The 17,363-nt window shown below is 44.6% G+C and overlaps 1 protein-coding gene and 1 long non-coding RNA gene across 2 annotated transcripts in view; both read right to left on the bottom strand.

The window, feature by feature from the left end:
* The window catches only part of LOC105511310 (chromosome unknown open reading frame, human C1orf168), a 100,897-nt gene extending 91,908 nt beyond the window's left edge, over positions 1–8,989 (bottom strand). The window contains exon 1 of the mRNA XM_011941458.1: positions 8,573–8,989. Coding sequence (XP_011796848.1) covers positions 8,573–8,581 — 9 coding nt within the window. The 5' untranslated portion in view covers positions 8,582–8,989. The remainder of the gene's footprint in view (positions 1–8,572) is intronic.
* Positions 8,990–12,959: 3,970 nt separating this feature from the next.
* LOC105511305 lies at positions 12,960–16,199 on the bottom strand. The gene is made up of 2 exons (XR_001001698.1): positions 15,844–16,199; positions 12,960–14,425 (listed from the first exon to the last, which is right to left on the bottom strand). It is a non-coding gene; the product is annotated as an uncharacterized LOC105511305 (long non-coding RNA).
* Positions 16,200–17,363: the final 1,164 nt, after the last annotated feature.

Below are 17,363 nucleotides of genomic sequence, written 5' to 3'. Positions count from 1 at the left end.
TCCTTTCTTGCTTTCAGCCTTGAAACACACTTTAAAACTTTCTTTCCTTCCCTTCCCACCTGACACTCCCTTGCACTGCCAGCTTATCTAATTATGTACTTACTTAGAAATTCCAGGGGCTAATCTTGAAACAAACCAGCCCGTGGCGACCCAGCTGTGAAATTCCAGAGATTACCTCCAGGCAGTTAGTCAACAACCCAGCCATTGCTGAGATGATACCAGCCCTCGCTCCAGGTGGGCCATGACTCAAGACAGTCAATGGGACAAGACAGAGGAGCCTCGAGCCTCGCACCAGCACCACCCTTGCATGCCTCCTGTTCCGAGTTCCCCTTTTCAAACCTCTTTCCATAGCCTAAAGTTTCCAATAGTCTCTTTTTTTTTTTTTTTTGATATGGAAACTGAGACCCACCAAGGTGAAATAATTTGCCTAAGGGCACACAGGCATGAGCGGCAAAGACCAAAGTCACCCAGAGGTCTTGAGACTCCCGATCCAATGTTATTTCATCCATACCACAACTTGGAGAAAAGGTTGTTGTAATGGACAAAAAACAAACAAACAAACAAACAAAACCAGCAGCAACACACACTTTTGTATGATTTTTTTAAAAGGTGTGGAAAGTGGTTCTTCCCTGTTAATCTTTTAAAAGTTTAAGTGATAATACTGCTTTGTTTTTCTGTATCGACTTTTCAGTTGTTAAAAACCTTTCCCAACCTTTTTTTTTCTTCTTTTTCTCTTTCTTGTCTAAGATCACACTCTGGGCTTTGAGGTGAGCCATTGGCTAATTCATCAAAAGTGGAGGGTAGAGGGCTCAGAAAGTGGTTTGAATTCTAATGTCAGCTCTGCTACAATTTTGGATTGGAGAATTTTGATTATATCAACAAATATAAATATCAGTCTAGGATTTTATTCTTTTCATAGTACTTTCAAATACATTATTCTATAAAATTTTATAGACAAATAGTTATTATTAGTCACACTTAGAGATGGGAAATCTGAAACTCAGAGAAGACAAGTTATTTGCTCAAGGTCACATTCCAAGTAGATGGCAGACCTAGACTCAAATTCAGGTTTCCAGTTTAAAGTTTTTTTTAAAACCTCTGTCCTATATACCATTCACCATCACTATGGTAAAAAGAACCAAACTAATGGTTAGGGATGGGGACTCTCGAGTTAGGCACATTTGAATTTGAATACTGATTCTACTCTATCTGTAAAATGGGAAAGATGGCTAGCAGTAATAATACGGTGAAAAGTAATAAATAAAACCTCCACTTTTTCCAGTATTATGATACAAAATTGCTTAATTATTATTCTGAAACACATTATTTGTAACTTCTCTGTATTTAATAGGTCCTAACAAAATGTTTCATTATTTTGATTAATCTCTAAAAATCTCCCAGGGGCTTGTTATTTCAGATTTTACACATGTGAAAAGGTAAAACCCAGAAGTCAGTGATCAGGGAGGAATACTGACCATGGTCGCAGGATCATTTCTGTCCATTTTCCACGCAGAGGGGTAATAAACACTTCTCAGATTTCTTCACTGAAGAGATAAGCACAGCTGTCGTTTTGGGAATGGTCAAAACAGCAACATGATATAAAACACCTCCCAGGTTGATGGGGGAAGAGAGTCCAACAGTTATTTACATAAATTCTCTTATTTTATTTGTTGATATGGTTCATTTATTAGCTGCTAGGGTTATCACAGCAAGCACAACAGACTATGTGGCTTAAACAAGAGAAATATATTGCCTTATAGTTCTAGAGGCAAAAGTCCAAGACGAAGATGCTAGCAGGGTTGGTTATTTTCTGAGGGCTGTGGGGGAAGGATCTGTACCAGACCTCTCTCCATGGCTTATAGATGGCTGTCTTCATGTTCACATGGTGTCTTCCCTGTATCTTCACATTGCCTCACCCCTGTGCATCTCTCCAGGTTCAAATTCCCCCATTTTATAAGGACACCAGTCATACTGGATTAGTGCCTACTCATGAACTCACTTTAACTTCATGTATTAGTTCATTCTTACACTGCTAATAAAGACATACCTGAGACTGGGTAATTTATGAAGAAAAAGAAGCTTAATGGACTCCCAGTTCCACGTGGCTGGGGAAGCCTCACAATCATGGTAGAAGGCAAAGGAGGAAGGGCAAAGCTATGCCTTACATGGCAGCAGGCAAGAGTGTGTGCAGGGAAACTGCCTTTTATAAAACTGTCAGCTCTCATGAGACTTATTCACTATCACGAGAACAGCACAGGAAAAACCCACTCCCATGATTCAATTACCTCCTGCCTAGTCCCTCCCACGACACATGAGGATTATGGAAGCTACAATTCAAGATGAGATTTGGGTGGAAGCACAGCCAAAACATATCACTTGATCACCTCTATAAAGAACCTATCTTCAAATAAGGTCACATTCTGAGGTGCTGGGGGTTAGGACTTCAACGTGAGTTTGGGAGGGATGGGTGTCACAATTTGACCCATAACAGCCCACCTGTTATTACTATAAGTTATTGTTTGTAAAATTAACTGCCTTTGAGTTCATTGAGCTGTTCTAAGCTCTTTAAATGTATTAATTTATTCAAATCTCGGTTGAATGTTAAGATGTAGGTACTATTTTTCCTTTATAAATGAGATAACTGGGACACAGAGAAATTAATTAACTTGCTCAACACTGAACAGCTAGTAAACAGGAGAGCCAGAAATTTAAACCAGTCATGCCAGTTCAGAGTCTGTGCTCTTAAGCGCCAGGCTTTGCTGCCTCTGTGAGCAAGACAAAATCCTTGTCTCTGGGATCTCACAGTCTAGACCTGGGTCTGATCAAAGGGTCTGGGGTCTCTTGCAAGGCAGGGAAAGACCAACTGTGGCCAAGGGGTAGGGAAGTTTTCTCAAGGAGGTGTTGTCTGAGCTGAGTCATAAATGAAGTGATGTTCAACATTCTGAAGAGGAGAATGTACATGCAGATGCAGCAGGCTAGGAAACCGGAGCATGAGGGATGTGGTGCATGGGGTGAGGAGACTCGAGTCAGAGCATACAGGGCAGGCACCAGAGTGCCTCGGCTCTATCATCCAGGCCACAGAGCTTGGGCTCTACTCTGTGGGCAATGGGGAACAACTGGAGGAAATCTGGCAGTAGACTGACATGATTAGATTTTGCTTTTAGGACCATTTTTCTCCCCAGGGGGAATGTGGGTGTGCGGTTTGGAGAAGGGAAGACTTGACTCAATGGGAAAGTAATGCCAGGCTAAATGCTGAGGTCAGAATTGCTGCATAAGGCTGGCTGGCAAGGACTTCAGCCCTCCAGTAGTATAGGTAACTTAATGTGTCAGTGTCAAGGACTAAACAACACAATTCAAGAGGACTCTGCGGTGCAGCATCTCAGCAAAGATGAACAGGATGTGCCGTCTTTTGGACTTGTGACTAATTGTGTGATTTTTTCTTTTCTCCGTCTCAGAAATTCTCCCAGAAATCACAAAAAGCCTCACCCTAAATTATCTGAACTTAATCCAGGCCCAGTTTACTCTCCCAAGAACAAGCTCGTTAACAGTAGACCATCCTTATGGTACAGATCCTCTCAGCAGGTCCACTTGTGTAGATGTTACCCTGTCTTGTGACTTATTCCTTAAAAATGGAAATATTCATGAAAAACCCTCCAAAATTGCTGTTGAAGCCTGTGTGGGGTGTCACAGACATTTAGACCTGGGTTCTGTCAAAAACAAGCCATGCATGACCTCGGGAACATACTGCCATCCCAGAATGTCAGAGCATGACAAGACCTCAGAGATATTTAGTTGGACCACCCATCTTAGAAGTGAAGCCTCTCAGTGGCTCTCTTGGTTTACAGGATAAATTATATATGGCATTGAAGGACTTTCAATATCCAGATCCTGTTTGCTTATTGGGATTCCACTCTGGATACTCTTTTTTTAAACTTTCTGCTCTAGTAGCACCTTGCTGCCAAGTGTCCCCAACTATCACCCTGCCATATTACCTACCTCTGCTGCTCCACCCATGCTGTCCCTTCTGCCTTCTCTCCCTCCTTCCCTCAAGTGTTCCCTGATGAAATGCCACTTCCTCTTCCTCTGACATTCAGTTAAGACACCAGCTTCTCTAAGGAGCCCAGGATGAACCCCATCCCTTGTCAAGCATCCATTCTCAGTGCTTCCATCAAAGCTTGTGCCTTCCTCCATTAATCTACTTTTCATCAAATATGAAAATTGTCTGTTTCCTTGACACTCTTCCCTGCAAAGCTGAACAACTAGATGGGATCTAGGATAGGGTCCTTCTCAGAAATTCTAAGATGGGGCCTGAGAGTAGAGTCTACTGAGGAGATCTGACTCAGAGTTTACTCTCAAATTGAACAAGAACATTCAGGGAGCAGCCACTGTAAATGGGGCACACTGGATAAATTGTGTTGAAGAAGTGTGTTGGCATTTTCTGTCTCTGTGGCTCAAATTTCCCTGTAAAATGGGAGTTTCCAGACTGGTTGGTATTTGAGAACACTCCCACCTGCTATATTTTATAATTCCGTGACTTGTGCAAATCACTGATAAGAGGCAAAAGTAGGCTAGGTGCGGTGACTCACGCCTGTAATCCCAGCACTTTGGGAGGCCAAGATGGGCAGATCACGAGGTCAGGAGATCGAAACCATCCTGGCTAACACGATGAAACCCCATCTCTACTAAAAATACAAAAATTAGCTGGGTGTGGTGGCAGGCGCCTGTAGTCCCAGCTACTCAGGAGGCTGAGGCAGGAGAAGGGCATGAACCTGGGAGGTGGAGTTTGCAGTGAGCCGAGACTGGGCCACTGCACTCCGGCCTGGGCAACGGAGCGAGACTCTGTCTCAAAAAAAAAAGAAAAGGGCAAAAGTAAACTTAAATGTACTTCAACTACAATTCCAGTGCTCATTCATCAAAAATTCAAGCACCATTTTGTAAGCTCCCTGACTGGCCAGCTCTCCCAGCTCAAAAGTGCTACAGTTCTCTCTTGCAATGACTGTATAACTGAGTGGAAACCTACCTGACTAAGGGCATGCACTAGGCTATACCTCTGATTTAGAAAGAGAAAATTCCATCAACCTCTTTGGGTGTCTAAACTATATAATAAAACAAAATTCTATAGGGTTCACTTCAACCTTATGTTTATGGACAGAGAATGACTTTTTAAATAACAACAGAATGGAGGGATTGCATTGGGGAGTTATACCTGATATAAATGATGAATTGATGGGTGCTGACGAGTTGATGCATGCAGCACACCAACATGGCACAAGTATACATATGTAACAAACCTGCACGTTATGCACATGTACCCTAGAACTTAAAGTATAATAAAAAAATAAAATAAAAAATAAATTTAAAAAAAAAAAAACAGAACAAAGGATATATCTAATTGTCCTGATATCTGTTAATGAAAACAAACCACCCCAAAACTGAGTGGCCTAAAACAAAAAACATTTTTCTGTATTTCACAATTTTGTGGGATAGGAATTTGGATGAAGCTCAGCTGAGTTCTCCTTCTGTTCCACAGGGTGTTGATAAAAGTCATTTGGCTGCATCTCACCAGTGGCTGGTCTGGTCTGGAGGGTACTGATTTTAGTCTTGCAGGAATGGCTAGAAGGTTAGGCTTAGCTGGAACTGTCAACCAGAGTGTATATATCACGTGTCTCCAGCCAGAAAATACTGGAGTATAGACTACTCCCATGGGGGCTCAGGGCTGCAAGAGTAAGTGTTCTCAAATGAGGTAGATGGGGTATGACCTTTTATGACACAGTCTCTGAAAGCACAGAGTGTTACATGTACTACACTGTACTGGTCAAAGTAGTCATGATTTCAACCAAGGGATGGGAACATGGGCACCATCTCTTCATGGGAAGATGTCAGAGAATGTGAGGCCAAGTTTTAAAATCCCCTGTATAACACATACTAAACATCTACTACACACCCAGTGCTATTCTAGATAATGTAGATGTATCATCAGGATGATACTTCCTGCCTGGGCCTCTTCCTTGAACTCTAAACCTGCCTGTGTAGCCCCCCTAAACATATTGCGTCTAAAACCAACTCCTAATCTCCTTTGAAACCTGCTCTGTGTTAAGTCATCTAGGTAAACCTTGATTCCACTCTTCCAGATGTTCTAGCTTTACAACTTGGAGTCATCAACAATTTTCATTTTCATTTTTTTGTCCAATCCATTAGTAAATCCTGCTGACCCTACCTTTAATCTATTTCCAGCATCTGACCACTTCTAGCCACTTCATTGCTAAGACTGGTCTGAGCCACCATCCTCTCTTGCTTGGATTACTGCAATAATCTCCTACCTGGTTGGCCGGCTTCTGTACTTCCTGTCCCTAGTATCTATTTTCAAAACAGTAGTCAGATGATCCTTTTAACATGTCAGTTGGATTGCATCATTGCTCTGTCCATAATGCCCAGGTGGCTGTCCATTTTGCTTAGAAGAAATGCTCAAGTTTCAACAATGGCCTCCAGGGCCCTATATCATCTGACCCCACTCTCTCTGACCACTCTCTCCTTCACTTCCTCTAGCTCCAGTCATTCCTTGAGCATACCAATGAGCTTCTGCCTCAGGGCCTTTACATCTGCTATTACTTCTCTGTAGAATGTTCTTCCCTAAGATATCCACACAGTCCATTAATTCCCATGCCTTTTTCAAGTTTCTGCTCAAATGCCACCTTCCATTGACACCTTTCTTGAAACGATCTCATTGAAAATAGCAGTCCGTCTTCCTGCCTGACCATCCTTATTCCCTTCCCTGCTTTGTGTATCTACATTGCACTTACTGCCATTTGACCCATACACAGACTTGTTTGTCTTCTCTCACTAGAATATGAGTTTTAGGAAGGCAGGTATCTTCAACTATTTGGTTCACTGCTGCATCTGCAGCACCAAAGCAGGACCAGACCGCACAAAACATGTCCTCAACAAATATAAGTTGAATAAGTGAGTATTTTTTTAATTTTAGAAAACAAAAAAAAAATCTTTCTTTCAAGATGAGAAACCACTCTTATTTCTCTTTTGATTTTTTTCTGTCTCTGAGCAGTGAAAGTTATATAATCATATTAGTTTATCCCATAAAAGTGTGATTAGCTAACAAACATGCTCTTTTGTACATTTTTATCTAATTTGCCTAACATTCTTCCTGCTGTCCTATTGTAATCCTTGCTAGCAATGCTTGGCTTGTAGTTGGCACTCAACAGTTGTTACTGACACAGGTAAGCTCATGTCCCAGCTCTGCTGCCAGCTGTGTGATACAGAGTAAGTGATAACATTGTCAGTTACCTCATCTATAATAAATGGGGCAATGGCATAGATCTCACTGTGTTGTCATCATATAAACTGAAATGGTGGATGCCAGTGCAGATCCTGGCCTATCGGAGATGGCAAAAATGTAAGTCAGTTTCCTTTTCTTACAGGCACACTACATATATTCAGCCTGGCACATTCTCATCAAGGAGGAGTTTCTCAAAACTTACTAAGTGGTACAGGAGAGGTGGGGGTGGCGGGGAGAACTCAGAGGAGGGAGATGAAGTCATGCCAACATGCCCCTGCTCACCCCTTTCCAAAACTCAGCTATCTGGACTGGAGTGATCTGCCACCGAGATAAAGATGCCCTGTGCCCTCAGACAAAGGAGAGCTTTTCCTGACCAGCAAAAGTTGAAACGTATCCTGTGTCCTGATTTAAAACCAAACATGTGGGTGAGAAGCCACATGATTCATGGGAGAAAATTACTTGACTCCAAATATATAATAAAAAAGTATGGAAGCAACACACACACATGCACATCAAAAGAAACTGACTTATTGAAGACAGAAATAGAGGAGAGTGGAGAATTGCAGAAGGAAAAAGGAAGATGTGGTCAGTCAGGCGAGACGTCTCCAACTATGCCAACAGCACTCAGCCATCCAAAGGGCAGGGAATGCTGGCGTGGGGCAGGGTACTTTTCCATACATCTCTATTTATACAAGCACCTCTGATAGTCTCACAAAGTAGTTATTGTACTAGTAATTCACTTTCATGAGTGAAGGACCCAGGGCTCAGGATAACAGGCACACTTGCCCCAGGCCACACAGTTAACAAGGAGCAGAGTGCAATCTAGAGCCACAAGCCACAAAAGGGCACTGCATAGCCGCTTTCCCAACACCAAGCACTGCCCTCCGACCAGGAGGCCCGCTAATCACTGTAGAGGCCGGATACCGTCCACAAGGGCAAGTAAACACAGTGAGAAGCCAGCGGGCGCTTCAACAGAGGATCTGGGAATAGGTCAGGAGTCCAGCTGGCTGGGTAGAGCTGGGTCACATGCTGTCATTCCTCAGCACCTCCTGTCCCCTCATACTCCAGGTGGCACAGGACATGGCACACTCCTCTTCCCTCCCACCTGCCCTGAGCAAAGCCAGTGTGAGCAGAAACGCACTGGCTGACACCTGACATGTTTATTTCTGCCCAAGAGGCAGGACGCACAGGCAGTTTTTCCGCAGGGCTCTCAAGTGGGAAGAACTTGACCTTCAAGAAAAGACTCGCAGAAAGCCGGCAGCAAAACTGAGATAGCCTTACCCCTTCCATTGCTCTCCTCCAAGTCAGGGTCGGGGAGACGAGCCCAGCCTCCCAGAGCTGGGTCCCGGGGCCAACAATCTGCTTTCCTCGGTCTCTGCCAGCCAGGGAGCAATCACTTCGCACAGGACACACCTGAGCCCAGGCTCCCTACCTGCCCCATCTGAGCCGAGGCTCCTCCCTTGCCTGGGGCTGGGCCAGGGCCGGCCTCCATCCTCCCAGCTTGGTTTAGACCGGCACCTGCCGGGGGCTGGGGAGAGTCCTCTGTCTGCAGTCCTGCCAAGACCACCTCTTCTCAGCAAGCGGCTCTTCCCATTGCTCCCTTCTGGCTGGTCTAACAGTCACTCTCCAGGGCATTTCCCTTTGTGCCCAGGCGGCGGGAGCTGCCGAGGAATGGGGAAGGCAGGCTCCTGTTAGTACAGACCGTGCAGGCTGGATAGTGTGATCCCCGTTAGTAACAGCCTTCGCCAGCTCCGCCCTTGCAGACGATTACTTAATTTCACAAACCCTTTCTCACGGTCAGGGAAACCAAAGCCCAACAGGACAGCGTGCCTAAGCCCACAGGGGGATTTAGTGGAGGCCAGAAAAGGAGCTAATATAAAGGAACACCCTGTTTTTGGCCTGGTATTTACCGAGGCATTTGGATTCCCATTTTAAAAGGTGAAGAAGAATGGCCGGGTGCGGTGGCTCACACCTGTAATCCCAGCACTTTGGGAGACAGAGGTGTGTGGATCACTTGAGATCAGGAGTTTGAGACCAGCCTGGCCAACATGGTGAAACCCCATCTCTACCAAAAAAAAAAGAATTAGCCGGCTGTGGTGGTGAGTGCCTGTAATCCCAGCTATTTGGGAGGCTGAGGCAGGAGAATTGCTTGTACCCGGGAGGCAGAGGTTGCAGTAAGCCGAGATCATACCACTGCACTCCAGCCTGGGGGAAAGAGTGAGACACTATCTCAAAAAAAAAAAAAAAAAGTGAGGAAACTGAGGCTCAGAGAGATGGTAACACTTGCCCATGGTCACATAGGTAGTGAGTAGAAGGGCCAGAGTTGGAACCCAGATCTGGCCGACTCTAAAGTGATTTTATTTTGCTGGGGTCACTTTTGTTTGTCTGACAGAGTTGGAGATAGAAACCCAAGCCTCAGTTGCCAGTTTGGGGGCTTGCAGCTCTCCCGGGGTTGGGGAGGGGCACAGTGGGTGGCCTGTGCCCTGCTTTATGTGTAGCCGGTGTGGCTTTTCTTGCTTTGTCAAATTCTTAGAAATCTTCTCCTGTCCTGACCAGGGAGAGGGGGGTGGAGCACAGGTGAGGAAACCCCACCTGAGGGCCATTTCCTCTAACAGGTGATTCCCAAACCTGGCTGATCACCAGAGCTGCCTGGGAATCTATCAAAAAACACAGCATTCAAGGCCCAGACAAGACACTGCATCAGTGCTTCTGGCCCAAGGACTGGCAGTTTGGATTTTATAAAAGCCTTTGAGGTCTGTGTATTTTAAACTTTATTAATGAATGACTCAGTAAGACGTGCCTTTTACATCCTTCCTCAACACACATACACATCGGCTAAAAGAAAAACTCCCCAAAGCAGTACTCACTCTTACTGTGTGTAATCATGCCGATATTTTCCATTTTGCTCTGAGCCATGACATGCCATTGAATTAAATAACTGGTAGCACTTTCTTGACTTCATGACTCTCAAAGTTTGGCCAACGCTGCTGTGTAGACTCTGCTTCCAGTCAGTCGGAGGGCCCATTTCTGAAGCTAAAGGGGACCCAGGCCAAAAGTCATCTGTAGCTTTCCCTTAGCACTCTGGTTCACGCTCCTGTGTGTGTAAGTTTGTAAATAAAACAATGGAGGAAGCTCTCTGGAGAACTTGGAGCCCTCCCCACAGTCCCCGCTGACAATTGGGCCGTCAAATTCCCTTTGCTCCTAGTGCAAGAGCTCCCCCTAGTGGCTTCAGGCCAGCCTACACTGGCAGAGGGGGTGGAGCAGAGCAGCAGGACTCTCATCTCTTTCCTGGGAGGGTTGGGAGGTCTGTGCATTTTGCTTTGGTTCAGGGCTACGGTGCTAGCTCCTAGGCACTAATCATTGGTAGCTGTTAGGGGTGGGTACTGTTTTGTCAGTCGACTTAAGAGCTATGACTCTTGGAATGGCAGAGAATCCCTTGCTGTATGTCTTATGATCCTCTAGTTGCTAAACTCAGTTTCCCCACTAGCTGTTGGTCTTGGGAAAGTCAACTCTGAGATGCATGTTTCTCATCCGTAAAAGTAAATAAGAGTCTGGCAGCGTTGGCTTAAGGACTAATGGCCATGGGAAAATCTCCTGATAGGGTGGCTTAGCAATAAGTAAACACCAATAATGTCAGTTCCCCTCTTTCCCCTCTCCTCCTCAATGCTTGGTGGCTGTGTCATTGTCAAAGTGCCCATGTAGCACTTGGATATACAAATGAAGTAGCATCATTTTATTTCCCTGTAATCATCCCAGTTTTCTCACGGGCCTCTATCCCATAAGTGGCAGATCCTTGTATTCAGTTGCTATAAGGAGAACTCATACATGACTACATGGGAAGGTAAAGGCAGAAGAGGCAGGTACAAAGTGCAGACATTGTGGGGAGAATTTCGGATGGGAAATTTGAGGGTTGACCTAAGTGGCAATAGATATCACTACGCCTTATGAATAAATATTTCAATTCAGTAAAGATGTATGAAATCCTGCTATATCCAAGGTGCTTTGGTGACCTCCTGCTAGCTTTAGGCCAGGGTGAATCTTACTGGCCTAGAGCCAGAAAGGTTCACTTAATAATGGATAAAGAAATGACTAACTGAGCACCTGCTGCCTGCTGGGATCAGTGCCCCAGACCTTGCAAGCATCACTTTATTTAGTCCTTATTATGAGCCTAATTTTCCAGCAGTGGAAACTGAGGCCCATACAAGTTATGTTGCCTCTTCAGGTAGCACAACCAGTGGAAGATCAGAGACTTCAGACCAGGAAGGCTGACTTCAGAGCCCATGCCCACAGGTGCTCTGTTTGCTTCTATTTAAATCTTAGAGAAATACAGAATCATAAACTCACAGAATCAGAGAGCTTGAGGGGTTCTTTGAAGCAGCATTTTCCAAACTCAATTTTGAAAGTAGCCTATGAGAAAGCTTAGCAGATACTTAGGCTGAAGTTTGGCTCAACATCTTCTAGATATTTCTAGTCGTTCAAGGCCCTAGCTCCAGTTTGCTCCTCTGCGAAACAGGGATGATGTGCCATACTCTCCAGAAAGGGCCCATCCATTCTTCAGGGAACGGAGCAGCAGGAATCAGTATTTCCAGCACGTGCTTAATGTTTCCAAACCTTACTTTCAATCTCAGATTCTGCTTGGAGCTCTGCAGTATCTCCTATTATGTCTCAGTCTTTCATTTCTTGGCAAACATATTACTTACACTTTGTATCGTAAGCAATGGTGTGAAATAGAATACCCCGATGTAAAACAAGGAGCACTTAAAACAGATCTGAAAATGGGAAATCATGTACCCTCACCTCTTTTAGGGTAAACTTTGAGCACTGTGTGTTATATGATGACAAAGCCAGAGGGTGTCGATTGATTGTCAGAGTTAGGCTGGTGCTGCTAGAGTAACCTATTATTAATATTAAAATTCTTATTGGTTAGATTAATCATTTCTGAGGATTTCCAGCACAATATGTAATTTATTTATGTATAATTTATATCCTGACTGCTTTCAAAAGGGAGAGAAGGAAAGATGAAAGAAGTTAAATTTATTGAGAGTCTCTTGTGTAGCAGGCTACACAGTTGCATGTATTTTCTTCTATTCCTCATGACAATGTTGTGAGATAAGAGATGCTATCTCTGGTTGATGAATGAAGAAAGTGAGGCTGAGAAAGGTTAGGCAGATGTCCTGGCCATGCGGAGAGTATAGGTCTGTTTCTCCATCTGAACTCTGCCCTGCCCTAATCCGTTGTTCTTTCCTCCATTCTATGGCAGCTACAAAAGGAGTTGAGGGAGCATACCATTTAAAAAACAGGTAAAAAGGATGATTTGAAATGAAGATAATAGCCATGTAGAAGACAGGGCAGGTGGGAAGCTAGGAAGGGATGGATTATCAGGACAGAAACATAGGACAATTCATATAAGGTATACAAGTATTTAAAGATAAAATATTTAAGGATAAAGTGCCTAGAATTATCTTGGAGGTGTGTGGGTTCAAGAAAGGTCTTGTTTCCATTTGATCAGTTTTTGAAAAACGTTTAGTCCAGCTCGTTTCTCCTTTGCCTTGAAGGAAGCTCGCATCTCAATTTTGTGCTCATCTAAGTAAACATCTTAATAAGTGTGTAATAATTTAGTAAGAGCTTTTTTGAAGAATGCTAAGCAAACATGACCAACACAAGTTGCTTTTCTTTTAATAGTCTTTTAATAAGAATCTCAGCACCTGCTTTGAGCCAGGTGCTGCGCTTGGAGCTAGGGATGTGCAACCCTTTTGGTTCTTGTAAAGCAACGGTCTTCCCCCACTAATGCCAGTTACATTATGTATGCATCACTCAGATGAATTATTAAGATGTTTTCTAATATGCTTGTCTTGTTGAGATCAAAGGAACACCATTCCTCTGTGGGAAGAAGATGGAGCTTACCTGGAAATAAGAAATCTTTTCCAATGTCAATCACTCCCATGTTCCATCACCCAGAAAAGTGAGTCTTTAGACAGAAAACTCAAGCAGGGAACCCCCATCTCTCTTTGGGTTTGTTTTTCTTGGGTCTGGACTTCAAGGCATAGTCATACCACATGAAGGCAATGTTCAGAGACTCAGAGTACTAGGATATAGGAGTGGTAGGTCTCTCCACAAAATCCACAGGTCAATTGGTATCTTAGTCTGTTTGTGCTGCTGCAGCAAAATACCTTAACTGGGTAATTTGTAAACAGCATAAATTTATTGCTCACAGCCGAGGAGACTGGATCAAGATGACTGCAGTTTTTGTGTCTAGTGAGGGCCCCATGTATGGTGAGGGCCCGGTCTCTGCTTCCAAGATGGCACCTTGAGCACTGCATCTTCCAGAGAACGGAAGGGCTAAAAAGGGCCCAGCTAGTTCTCTCTGGCTCTTTTATAAGGCATGAATCTCTGAAGTTTCAACATAAATTTTGGAGGAGACACAAACATTCAAACCATAGAAATTGGTATGTGACTTATGACTCATAATTTAGGAAGCTGATTTCATATATGTTGGAAAGCTCTATCAAAGTCTAAGAGTTTGAATAGTTTCTCCTTACGAGGACTTGGGGGGACAAAGCTTCTCTCTCACACTCTTGCATTCTCCCATGCATGTACTTAAGGCATGTGTGTGCACATCCCAGGGTCTGCAAAGGCATGGTTCCTGCTCTCAGGAGTTACTGTTTCTGACCCTTTGTCATCCTGAAAGCAGCCCTAGGGATTGCACCTCCTTTTCTGCTTTAATGTCTGTTTTTCTTCCTCATGTAGCTACATTACAGAGTTGCCAGCAGCCCAGACTCACACTACCAAGAGCTGATGCAACAGCTTATAGGGAGGTGGGATGTGGCAGGCCACACTACCATGGCCCCATGTGTTGGATCTCAGTCAGCTAGTTCTGAATGAGGATGCTGGATGAGATAGGCCATTTGGCCCTTGTTCATATTGCAAGGTAAGAGTCCTTTGTCATCAAAATGAAGGGCTCCTGGGAAAGGAGGTGGCCTGTGTCAATGAGATCCTGTTTCCCACTGTCTCCTAGAGCAGAAGATGCTACTCAAGCCACAGGGGAACAATCTGCATACACATCAGCCAGGCGGAACTGAGCATGGAGGTCAGTGTATTCATTCAAAGGCATCTATCACTGTGGCAGTTAATCACCTATATAAACATTTGTAGAATTGTATGACCTCATTTGATGCTCACAGCCAGCTAATAAAGAAGGCAGGGCACATAATGAGTCCCCATTTTACAGATGACAGAACAGCAGCTCAGAGAAAGGATTTGATAAGGGCAGGATTTGGGGAGTGTGGCATGTGGAAGAGGAGGAGGGAGTTGGGAGGTCTAGAGAAGAGTGCTACAAACAAGCAACAGAACCTGGAAGCTCCACGCTTGATGTGGTCACCCTGCTCACCTGCTCCCTTCCTTTCTCTTGGCTCCCACCTGCCTCTGGCCCATGCCCACGTCTGTGTCTCTTCATCCATTCAGGAAATGCTTACCTAATTTCCACTATGGTCTAGGTTAGACCAAGACACACAGTGGGGAACAAAATTCACACTATTCTCACCGTGTGGAACCTGCAGTCTAGTTAGGATGTAAGACACTAAACAAACACCTGAATCATATGAGTACTCATACCCTCAAGTGCTATGAAAAAAATAGGGAATAAAATAACAAGGGCCCCCACTTTGTCAAAGACCGTCATGAAGTCCAGTCATTCCTGAATGTACTTACTCATTCATCCAACACATATTTATTGAACACCTACTCAGTGTGTTGAGCTAGGCTCTGTTCTATGGATTGAGGACTCACAGTGACCCACAAAACCAACTACTTGCTGCATTTCTCCCTTGGGTGTTTCATAGATACCTCAAACCAAACAAGACCATGATTTAACCAATGATCTGACCCCCTAAGCCTGCTCCGAGCAGCATCAAGCTCATCCTCTTTCCTGAGCAGAAAACCTGGACTTTCCTGACTCCCATTGATCCTTCACTTCTCAAGTGCAGGGGACTATGCCTCACTCAACAACATTTGGTGAGCATGCCTGCTTGGCACACATTCCCACAGTGAGTGCCTGATGGTCACTGGCACAAAGTAGGCATAATCTTTGCATTAAGGGAGTGAGAGTCTAGCTTCACCTCAGGAAATGACTAGACCTCAGAAACATCTCTTCAATCAATGTGGTTCTCTCATTCCCCTCTATGGGGGGTTGTAGGTTCAGTCCTGGGAGAGGTACCCCTGCCTTCAATCCCCCACCTCACACCAAATGAGTCTTCTTAGTGTTACCTGATTGATCTTCCCAAGACAAATCTGACCATGACACTCCACCATGGGAAATATCCTCTAACTCTCTAATGCCTACAAGAGCAAGTCCAAATCCTTCCCAGGACATACAAGACTCTTTAGAATCAGCCCCTTGGTGCTTCTCCAGCCTTGGCTCCCATCACTGGGCCCCCTACACCTGCTAGACTGAATTTCTTCCTTTCTGAGCTCTCCATGCTGCATCTGGCCTCTGGATGTTGGCCTATCCCATTTTCTCTACCTGGAATGCTGTCCCTTGCATAGCTGTTACCCACCTGTGCCATGTCCCTTAACCTTCCAGAGCTAGTGCCAGTGATGCCCCTGCATTGAGCCTTCTCTGATGACAGCAGAAGGTGATTTACTCAGTTCTATATTTCCACAGTTCCTTCATCATTCATCCCATAATTGGTCTTGCAACAACAAAACTGGTTTTATTCCTATCCATATGGTAGCCTCTGTGAGTCCTTCATAAACTCCCCATCCTCCCGAGTATTTCTGAGGATCTTCAAAGGCAGCTTCCCAAGGGCCCCCAAGACCGACTGTCAGCTAGACCCATCACGAGTGGCATTCACCACAGTCTTTCTTTCCAGCTCCAATCCAGGGCCCACAAAGCTGTTGGTGGAATTTCACTACTGTCACCAGAGGCCATCCATCATGACAACACCAGTGTTCTTGCGTAGGCTTGCATCAGACTAGGCATGAAGAACTTCTGGTGCATAAACTCATTTTATTTTCACAACAACTGTGAGTAGGCACTCACCCTCCATTTTACAGATGAGAAAGCTGAGACCCAGAGCAATGAGGGTCACACAGATCAGGCTACAAGGCTGGTCAGTGGGAGGGCTGGGATTTGCTTTTGATCAGCCCCATCCAGAACATGTATTCTTACCTGCTGCACATGGGCCATACACCAAGCCTCTGGACTGCAGCTCAGCTCACCACCCTGCCTTTGTCCCTCCGCCCCTATACCTATCTCTGCCAAATAGGCAGTGGGGCCTTCAAGGGCAGAAATTGGTTCTTACTCTTTCTCTACCCAGCTCAGTGCTAAACCTACAATAAACGCTTTTTAGTAAACTTGTTACCTTTCTGGTGAGAGTTCATTCGGTGGGATTATTTTCCTTTTCTCATTTTAGGTCTAAGCTTCTTCTCAATAGCTGGTCAGCCTCATTTGACAGCCAAGCCTCCTTTAGAAGGACCAAAGTGATTTGAGAGATGTATGGGTCAGGAAACGGTAGAACCATCCTCCACTGTAGTGGGAGTGTTAACTTCTGGCCATTCCCAGATCCCTTTTAAATGCCTTATTTCTATTCATTTGGCCTCCAGACCAGTATGGAAATATAATAATGCTCTGGGCAGCATTGAGGAGACCATGCGGCCGTGTGCTGGCCTCACACACAGGGAAGCATTTCCGCAGCTAGCCTGATATCCAAATATTCCATTTTGGCCATGAATGTGCATCTTCTGGTCATGGGCAAATTGTACTGGGCTCTAGGAATAACTGTAAATTGGCCTCACTCTGGCTAAAGTCACATATCAGACCTGAAGAGCAGAAGGATAATGGATCCTTTGCCATTGTCCTAAGGGCCCCTGCCAACACTCTCAGATATTCTGGATTCTCTAACTGTTCTGATTGTGATGATCTCACTCCACACCCAGTATCTCACCATCTGTCAGTGACACAGATGCTATGCAGGACTTGAGTGTGGGTTAACTTGAACAAGAGGATTGGGGTTGGAGAACCCAGTTAGAAAAAGTGGATAAGCTTTCCCAGAGCCATGAAAGTGTCTTGGAAAGT

This window comes from Colobus angolensis, unplaced genomic scaffold (genome assembly GCF_000951035.1).
Source record: "Colobus angolensis palliatus isolate OR3802 unplaced genomic scaffold, Cang.pa_1.0 Scaffold102, whole genome shotgun sequence".
Taxonomy (NCBI): Eukaryota; Metazoa; Chordata; class Mammalia; order Primates; family Cercopithecidae; genus Colobus; species Colobus angolensis.
This window is presented reverse-complemented; position numbering and strand designations above follow the sequence as displayed.